Genomic DNA, 10314 nt, shown 5'->3' on the forward strand with positions numbered 1-10314 from the left:
TTACAACCTGAAAATCTTCCTTACTTCTTCTAAACATTTCACATCCATGAGAGGCTTCCTGGGGCTGCCAGGTTGCAGAAATTTCTTCACCGTGGGCAGGTTGCTGATTCTTGTTTTCAGGGCCTGTAATTCACAAAGCACAGCCTCAGAGTGAAGCCAAGGCCTGCCATCACCATTTATACCACCCAGGGAATCTGGCCCCTCCTGCCAAAGACCAAGTGAGTCCCCTCCATCAGCACCAGCATGAAGGCAGAAACAGACACCAGTGAGATATGAAGATAAGAGGAAGGACATGTAGCTCACTTGTATTTTCCCCAAAGATATCGTTCAGATTTTAAGCAGCTCAGTCATCCCTTTCTCCTTACATATTAATCCTATAGACTAGTGACTCTTGTATAAGACAAGAAAAATCAATGTGCCTGTGGGATATCAACACAGATCAGTCTCTAAGCAGAAGAAAAATATGGGGAAATGAGTTGGAAAGGAAAATGTTATAGAAAATATTAAAGACAAACCGTGGGACCACCTTTTCTCAGCGAGAGATACAGTGTAGGGGGCAGAGTGCTGGAGAGCTGTGCAGAGAGGAACACAATGTCTGACAGCAGGAGCCGGAGCCCAGAGAGAAAACCAGATGGAAAGGGCCCTACTCAGACTGACTGAATGTGGGAAGACAAGGACACATATGGGATAAAGGACGTCACAGAATTCAGGAACAGAAACCACATTGAAACAGGGGGATGGGGAGGATGGTGAGCCCTGGGTCCTTCCCATGATAAAAGGCAAAATACTCTTTGTGGGGTAGCATGCACCACAAATTTCCTTTCCATAACAAAAGTGTTTTCATTTCTCAACATTGGAGCTTGGAAGCTGATTTTGGAGACCCTGGGGCACTGAAGGCCTAGAGAAGGCTGGCATCAAAACATGGTCAGTACAGGACCCAGATACAAGATCCCAAGATGGGAGATGTGGGGCTGCCTCTCTGAGGGCTGTGAAATGGGTCACCTTCAGCAGAGGGAAGCTGGAGATAAGGCTGGAGTCAAGCTCTTCCACGTAGTAGAGAAGTTCCACCAGGTGAATGTCAGCCCGGCTCAGCTTGTTGCCAACAAGGTAGTTTTGTCCATGGCTCTTTAAGACCTGGAGAATTGGAGGAATCAGATCAGGAACACATGCCCACCCAGGCTGGGACCCCTGCTTCTTTCAGAGCCTCTCCACCCTGACTTTCCCCACCTCTGTTGCCTTACTGCATGGGTGCAGAAATCCAGAGCTTTCCCCACATTATCTGAATGAATGAGAGAGTAAGAAGTGTGACTCTACTCACTCCTCAGTTGGAGCTCAGGCTCCCATTTTCTCTTCTCATCCACATCACTGTGGCATCTACACCACCCACCCAGCTTGCTTCTTCCACATGGGCCAGGGGCATAGCACCTGCCACCACATATTCTGTCTGCCCCAGGTCCTACAGTGTGGAGCCCTCACATTCAGGACATGGCTCTACATTCTGCTCCCTCCCTCTCCAATCTCCCTTGGACAGCGACTCCACCTTCATGACAACACTCTTCCCCTAGAAGGAGACTATTTCAGAGTCCTCATTTCTCCTTGTCTGCTCTCCTCATTCCCTGCTCTGTCTCCCTGGGATCTGTAGTAAACCTGGGTGAACCTGAGTTCATCATCTTTCTCACAGCATTGACTCTCACTCCTGACTGGCACTATGTTATAATCTGCAAGCTGAAGCATTTAGGGGTGAACTGCACTGATGTCTACAACTTACTATATAATGCATTTTACAAAATCTTCCTCTGCATCCCACAATCACTCTCCTTTTAAAAGATACCCATCCCTGAAACACTACAGTATTCTCTAGTTGGGCAATTGGTCTCCTGTCTTCCTGCACATGGTACCAGAATGTTTTCTGATGGATCATTTTCATCATGTTCATCTTCAATCAAAGTCCATGGGGTTCCATAGACTCAACAGCAACCTCTAGTGTGGTCAAGAGCCTTCCACAGCCCACGTTCTACTTATGAACATGAAATTTTGTTGAACAGAGAATTTAATGTTGGCGTCCATAAATTAACATTTTACTGGAAAATTATAGCTTGGGTATAAGTGATACAATTGCTTCTCCAAGCCTATTTTCATAAAATGCCTTGAGAGTCAGAGCACTGCATTGGTGTTCAGGAAGTCTCACTGAAAGTGAAGGTCAGTGTCCCAGGAATGCCCAGCCACTATTTTTCTACTGGCCTCTAAACTAAGTTCCCCAAGACACTGAACAGTTTCGCTTACTTTTTCAAAGGCAGGGAAATAGCGGTTTTTAATTTTCTCTTTGACCAAGGCAGTCTTGGCATCCCTCCATGTGCTGTTGCCCAACTTTAGCCATGTGTGACTTTCTGGAGACCCCACCTAAGAATCCCCTTCCCTGGTGAAATTCTCTATTCAGTTACAACCAGTGCAAACTTTTCTTCTTTTGTGTCAAACTGGAGTTTCACAATACTTTTTAAAACAGCTTTATTGATGTATGTGCACATACTATAATTGCAATCTGTTAAATTATACTACTGAGTGGTTTTTGGTGCATTCACAGAATTCTGTAAAAATCATCACAGTCTAATTCCAGAATTATTCTTATCACCCTGATAAGGACATCTGTACCATTAGCAGTATTCATTTTTCCTCAAGCCCCACTTCTTTAGCTCCAGGCAACCACTAATCTACTTTCTACCTCTATGGATTTGAATATCTGGACATTTCATACAAAAAGAATCCTATAATGCATGGCCTTCTGTATCTCATTTCTTTTATGTAACATGTCTTTATGGTTTAACCATCTTGTAGCATGCATCACTACTTCATTACTTTTCATGACCAAACATCGTTCCATGGCATGGCTAAGGCACATTTTTCTCCTCCATTTATTGATTGATGGATATTTGGGTTGTTTCCACTTTTTGAATACTATGAGTATTGTTATTTGCATTGTTCATTTATGTAAGAGATGTAGTGTGGATGTATTTTTGATTGTTTGGGGATGTACCTACTAGATCAACTGCTGGGTCATTGGTAATACTATGCTAAAGTTTTTGAGAAGGTGCCAACAGTTCCATTCAGGATTTATTTGGAATCATGCGGTCTCCTCACAACAGAAAGGAGACCCCAGGGCTTTGCTGGTATTGAATCAGTCTGGCTGTTTCAGCCTTCTATCCATGTGTCAAGGTAACCCCAGCATCCTGGGCACCAGCCTCTACTAGCCCTGCTCAAGTATTCCAGTCCATATAATTGGTTGGTAATTTAGGCTCCTGGTCATAATTCTTGGAATTACTGGGATCTGAGATTCAGCTTATTTGCAGTCTTCCCTCCCCAGGCCTTCATCTACAGACTCTCAAACATTCTATGCCTTGCCCTACGCTATTGGCTGGAGTCTAGCCCCTGAAGCTCTGAGTACCTGAATCATGATTCCCTATCCTCCTTAGTTCATATGGTTTATGAGTGTTTGGAAACCTCTGTCAGGGTGCTGGATCCATGGACTGCATCCTTTTCTAGAATCACCCTCACCAAACCCTCCCCATGTTCACTATTCCCTCATCTCCATGGGACTCTGCAATACTGCACCTCAGTATGTACGCCCCAGGCCCAGCCTGCTGCTAGTCATGATGCCCTGCCATGGTCCTGCCCACTCAAGGAAGGACCCAGATCACTCTGTGTTCTCTGTGGATGGAAGAACAGAAAATATACCGTACAGGGCTCTCTCCTTTATGTCTTTCCCATAGAGGTTGTATTTGCTGGCAATGTAGTTGAGAATGGCTCTGGTCTGCACTAGCTTCATCCCGTCAATCTCGACCATTGGTACTTGCTGGAACAGCAAACTCCCATCTTTAGAAAGAAGGAAAAAAAGGAGCATGAAATGTCTATGAAACCCACCCTTTCAGGATGAAAAAAATGGTTATGGAAATGACTAAATTAGTGAAAGGAAAAAGAAATTATTGCCTGGTAAGATTTCAGTTGAAACAACTTTTTTCCTTGTTTTGTTTTTTGAGACAGAGTCTTACTCTGTCACCCAGGCTGGAATGCAGTGGGACAGTCTCAGCTCACTGTAACCTTCTCCTCCTGGGTTCAAGCACTTCTCCTACCTCAGCCTCCTGAGTAGCTGGGATTACAGGCATGCACCAACGTACCTGGCTAATTTTTGTATTTTTAGTAGAGATGGGGTCTCATCATGTTGGCCAAACAGTTCTTGAACTCCTGACCTCAAATGATCCACCCGCCTCAGCCTCCCACCAAGAGCTGGGATTACAGGCCTGAGCCACCACACCCGGCCCAAACAACATTTTTAAAAAGCTTCCTGTTGTTCTTCTTTTCTTAAGAAGCTTCCATTTACTTTTTATCCTGTTATTTCATTTTTGGGACTCTTGTATTTTTTGTGTTGATTTATCTTCATGGATAATTTAGGAAGAGGTTGGGACAAGTTACAATAGAACTGGCAACAAGATGCCATTTAAAACGGGAAGTTCGCAGGTTAAGTTTCATGGTGTCTGTAACATTTAAGGCAGGTTCTGAGAGGTTTTTATGCAAGGGTCCCTTTCTCTGGTCTTCAAAGCCTGCAATAGTGCTGCAGTGTTACTTTGTCACGCTCTGCCCCAAGAAAGAAAAACCTCAAGGCAATGGCCACATTGATTTCCCCTCCTTTCGTCTAGCACATGTTCTTGCATGTGCTTGGATGGGGAGGGCTGTATGGGATCCTGTGCTGATGACCTCAGCTCATTCATGGTGCCCCAAGCATGAAAACAAAGAAAGGACTTTCTCCGGGGTCGGGAGATCATTCCTCTAACAAATAGTCTGAGAGGTCTGGTCCTTTCAGCCTGGAGAGAGTTGCCAGACCTGTTCAAGGGGCCACATCCTTTCCATTTCAACCACTTTCTCTCTCTGCACCATGTCCAAATACCACTGCCTACACACATAGGCATTCCCAGCTTCTCAAGCTTCCCTCTGTACCTTCTACTAGATACCCTCATCAGAGGCACTTAGAGATTGATCTTACCATTTCTTAACTTGTCCAAATCTTCTGCAGATTCTAGAAATTTCTCTTCAAACTGGAAGCAGAAACAGTAAATGGATTCTTGTTAGTTCATTCTATTATAGACTTGTGACCTTGATGGCCCCATCTGGTGCATGATTTGGAGAATATGAGATTTCTGAGTTTGTCAGGATACACTGAGGGGTCTGGTCATGGTCATTTGGAAATTTAGACCTAAATCACTGAGAGAAGTGCATGGGTCACAGCACATAGCTGCTCAATCTTCTAGTTCACTTCACCTCCACCCTGATCTCATGAATGTCTATGATTAGGTCATGTTTTGAGAGGGGACGTCACTGGAGAAAAGGCACTGAGCAGTTCTTCTAGTTACGGTGTTGTCATATCTTAGGAAAGCCTGTGTCTCCAGGTGAGATTAGACCACAGCCTTGTTTGTCCCCAGTATGGGGTATGCCATGGGCTAATGGCCATCAAATATTCTGCCACCAAGGAGCCTCTGCTGTAATTTATATCGCCCCACTTCTTGGGAACCCTGCTAAGGGTGAAATAGGTCGCCACTGTTGCACAGCTTTAACACTTGTAATTCTAACTTTCTCTTCTGAAGTACATGGAACCCAATAGGGTAGAATTCTCAATTTAATAAAGGAATTAGAGTCCCACACTAACATTATTTTAAATGAAAGCTTCTGGTTTCTGATGTGGTTTTGTGGGTTCAATATCACCATTTTCATGTACTGGCTTCTTGACTTTGGACATGTACCGAATCTGTGTCTGAGTATGCTAATCTATGAAATGGGCATACTTACGGTACCTATGGTATGGGATGATATCAAGATTAAATTGTAAGGTCACACAAAGCACTTAGAAAAGTAGCAGGTGTATAGTAACTGCTCATTAAATATAAGTTATCTTTAGAATTTTGAAACTGTACTTAGTTCTTGATCTACATCCAGTAACTTAAACCTGGGAGTAAATTCCACCTTGTCCTGGACAAGTCACTTTGGTGGAAATGGCAGCCAGCAACGAGACTGTCTCAATCTGACCAGAATCTATGGGTGGATGCAGGTATTTAATACAGATATGAAATTCAGTTATTACATGATGATGCAGTTGACTTAAATAGGCAGAATCTGTCAAACCAAAAGTCTAAGCAAAAGTTCTCAAGGTTTTTTGGATTTCAATGTTGTTATGATCTGGTTCCAATCTTGACTCTGCCTCAAAATAGCTGTGTGATCTAGGAATTATTACTTAAAATCTTCAAGCCTTACATTCTTCATCTGCAATATTTTCTTAAATGGAATTTTGTAATGTTTTCAAAATGCAAGATACAGGGCCTGACCCACATACATCAAGTAATAAACAGTAGTGGCGTTTGCAGTAGCTAATTATACTTTAGGGAGTTCTTTATGGTGAAATGTCAGGAATTTGGGGGTTTCTAGCTTGCTCCATGGAACAGAGTTTGTTGTGGATCTATGATCACACAGAATCAGGATCTAGAGGTCATGGGGGTGTGTGCCAACAATTAACAAAGCGTCCAGTTCAGGACAAAGCTAAGGAACGGTGGGTGGTCCAGGCAGGAGGGTGGCCGAGGTGCAGTGGGGTTGGCAAGTGGGATGTGCTTGTGAGGCTGAGGACTGGGTTGTGATCATCAGCTTTAGGGCACTGAGACCCCAGAAGCCTGAGCAAGGTCTGCAGTCAGGCGGGATGGAGACCAGGGAGCCTGGGTTTCTCTCAGCCTTGCCCCTCCCTCCCTCCTGCTGAACTCTTTCTACCCGGGCTCTGAACACATCCCAGAGCTGCAGAGCTGATGTCTGGGTGACAGTGAAACAGGGTGTTCATTTGTACAAAGGAAACAACCTGGAATGATAGTGTTTGGATTTCTTGTGTGCTTATTTCTTCATAGAATTGAGAAAGGTGAGGCTAAAGTCCCGAGCCTTCGTGAAGCAATGGACAAAGTGCCGTCCCGAGGTTCAGGTCCACATGGCGCTGTGAGGCTGTGAGGCGCTGTGAAGCGCTAGAAGTTCCCTTCACAGGACGCCACCTCCCCTGAAACCCTCCTTTTCTGCTGACATCCGAGGGACAAGATCTCCTGAGTTTGTCCGTGACTCACTTCCCAGGAAAACCCTTAGGCAGTCGCTGAAGAACTCTGGTCCGGACTTGGAAGTGTTTTTCTCAGTGACACCTCTAGAGGGCAGCACTTAGGGGAGTCCCACAGACACCTCCCAGCGTTTCCTGCTCAAACATCCAGGAAGATGGCCTGGTAACACTGGGGAATGCTTGGGAGTTCTAGAAGCCTCCACCCCTCATTTTAACCACGTGTTTACTTGTCTGCATCCTCATAGAGATGTAGGCCGCCCCAGGGCAGGGTCTATGTCTGTCTTCTTCACTGTCTATCTCCATGACCTAGTACAGAACCTGGACCAAATAATTGCTGTGAATGTAGTCAATCTTTAATAGGTAGTTTGCTACAATCCACTTCCTTCCGCCTCTCATTTGTAGTTTACATTTTACATTTTACCTCTAACTACAACCTTCTTTTAATATTATGTATTTTTATTGTTTTATTGTGGAAATTATGAACAAGAATAAAAATAAACAGAAAAGCATAATAATTCTGCTTATACTTCTCACCTAGAATAAATAATTATCAACTAAAACCAATGTGATATCAACCAAAACCAATGTGATATTATATATATATACACACACATATATATATATATGCCCACCTACTTCTCCTCTTGTAATAATTCCAAGGAAATCCTAGATCCATATGATTAATCCTTAAATACTTCAACGCATTTTCCTAAAACACATAAACGATTCTAAAGACAGCCATAGAACATTATCACACATTAAATATTAACAATAATTCTTTCATGTCATCAAATATTCAGTCAATATTCATGTTTCTAATTGTTGTATGAATGCCATAAATTATTTTTTACAGTTTGTTTAAATTCTAATCCACTTAAGCTCTACACTTTGTGATTAATTTCTTAATTGTATTTTAATATGTATGCTCTTAGATGAGAAGAAATTTTAACAATTGTTAGGTCAAATCTGTTCATCTTTTTCTTAATTACAGTCCATTTTTATTTAAGGCACAATGCTTCAGTAAGTAATCATTGCATAGTTTCAGTGGGAAAAGTATGTGATAATACAATTTTAAATCCAACTTAAGATGACATAACTCAGAACCTACCTCTACTCCAGCTGCAGCCAGGAGCCACCGGATGGACTCCATTCTGCCCCGTGCATTGAGGTAGTGGAGCTTTGGTTTCTCTGTCGTGATAGCAGTCTCCTGGAGGTTTCTCCAAGCCTGAATGAATGAATGAATAATTGAAGCCATAGAATCAAAATGTACTTTGGAATGTGTAGTTGAAAACCACCAACAATGCTAAAGAACAACCTGCCTTCTTCATGACTGGGTTGGAGGAGTTCCTGGAGTGTTTTCTTGGCCCGAATTGTTACCCATCAGTGGCCACCCTCAGATTCCAGCAAACCAGTCTCAAGTCTTCACTGGCTAACTGTGACTTCCCTTGGCAGCCTAAGGGGTGAGAGTATTTGGTAATAATACATGTAATGGAGTTAATGGGAAGAGGAAGAATTCAATAACTAGTATTTATTGAAAACTTCCTAATGATCCTTCCTCAATGCTAGTCCCTTTTAATATTTTATATCTTTAACCCTCCTTATAGTACCATGAAATGGTTATCTCCATTTTTTAGTTAATGGAATGGAACATCAGAGAAATGCAATGTTCACAGTCACACTCCAGTTGGTGATGGACATGAATATCTACACCAAGGACTAAAATGAAGGCATGCCTGGAAGCCAGCTGGGTGAATGCCCTGGGAACCCATGAACCGGCTGTGAACCCAGAGGATATCACTGACAGGGAGGACCAGCAGGGAGCTAAGTCACCCTTCAGCTCTTTGGCTGTGAGACTGCATTTGATCAAAACCAGAAATTAGCCTTCAGACTTGTTTAACTATCGCCAAAATATCCAAATTATTTCAACATACAGAGAATGCTAATCCCTTGCTTCTTTTGGCATTCTATATTCTAACTCTGTGGGGGGCATTTTATTTTATAATCTGGCAAAAGAGATGCTGTTGCATTAACTTTGCAAGATATGGAAGGAGCTAGCATTTGTTCAATGTCAGTCACTCACTGGTCATTCTTCTAAACTTCTCTCATTTTATCCTACAAAAATCACCTAAGGTGAATGCTGTAGCTATTCTCATTTTACAGTTGAGGATACTGAGGTTTTTAAAGTAACTTGCCCAGATTAAGTGGTGGATCTGGGATGCAGACTCACTGCTATTAAAAACCAAGGACTGAGTCTTATTTTCTATGTTAGTGTTTCTCAAATATGCATGGTAATCTTTCAGTAGACTGTGAAATCCCACTACTTTTTAAAATAAAATAGAAAATATCAGTGAGCCTGACATGTGGAAGGGTAAGTAATGTTTCATGAGTTGTTAGTTTCAGTTATTTGTATGTTGTGTGTATGGATGTTTGCATGTGTGCACGCTGACTTGGTCATTGTAAATGGTTAGAGATAAATTGACTGGGCTCATTAGTGAAGTTTGATAGCCCTTGCTCTATCCCAGGCTGTTTGGGAGGTGGAACACAGCACAGTATCAGAAAATGAAAACCAGTGGCTGCAGGGACAGATGCAACTAATTGTATCATGAATGTGAATGGAAAGATACAGGACTCATTGAAAGCAGGAGTTCCAGTGCCAGGACTTAGGAACAGTTGCATTTTCTCTCCAAACCCCTAGCTCTGATATTAAACATTAAGATTCTTCTTGCAATGTTTTGTGGTTGTTGAGTTTAGAAGAAAAATATGCTTGCCTTTAACAACTAATGTATTTCTTTCTTTCTTTCTTTTCTTTTTTTTTTTTTTTTGAGACGGAGTTTCACTGTTTTTTCCCAGGCTAGAGTACAATGGCGTGATCTCAGCTCATGCAACCTCAGCCTCCCAGTTTCAAGTGATTCTCCTGCCTCAGCCTCCCAAGTAGCTTGGACTACCAGCACATGCCACCACACCCAGCTGATTTTGTATTTATTATTATTATTATTATTATTATTATTATACTTTAAGTTCTAGGGTACATGTGCATAACGTGCAGGTTTGTTACATATGTATACTTGTGCCATGTTGTTGTGCTGCACCCATCAACTCGTCAGCACCCATCAACTCGTCATTTACATCAGGTATAACTCCCAATGCAATCCCTCCTCCCCCCTCCCCCCTCCCCATGATAGGTCCCAGTG

The 10314-nt window shown here is 42.6% G+C and overlaps 1 protein-coding gene across 1 annotated transcript in view; it reads right to left on the reverse strand.

Moving 5' to 3' along the window:
- LOC108519301 (glutathione S-transferase A1-like) overlaps nucleotides 1-10314 on the reverse strand; it is a 17450-nt gene continuing 7136 nt past the window's right edge. Inside the window, exons 2-7 of the mRNA XM_017858213.1 lie at nucleotides 8232-8348; nucleotides 5033-5084; nucleotides 3693-3867; nucleotides 2284-2356; nucleotides 1003-1134; nucleotides 1-123 (exon numbers count right to left, since the gene is read on the reverse strand). Coding sequence (XP_017713702.1) covers nucleotides 1-123; nucleotides 1003-1134; nucleotides 2284-2356; nucleotides 3693-3867; nucleotides 5033-5084; nucleotides 8232-8348 — 672 coding nt within the window. The remainder of the gene's footprint in view (nucleotides 124-1002; nucleotides 1135-2283; nucleotides 2357-3692; nucleotides 3868-5032; nucleotides 5085-8231; nucleotides 8349-10314) is intronic.

This window comes from Rhinopithecus bieti, unplaced genomic scaffold (assembly GCF_001698545.2).
Source record: "Rhinopithecus bieti isolate Rb0 unplaced genomic scaffold, ASM169854v2 scaffold_48474, whole genome shotgun sequence".
In the NCBI taxonomy this organism is placed as follows: Eukaryota; Metazoa; Chordata; class Mammalia; order Primates; family Cercopithecidae; genus Rhinopithecus; species Rhinopithecus bieti.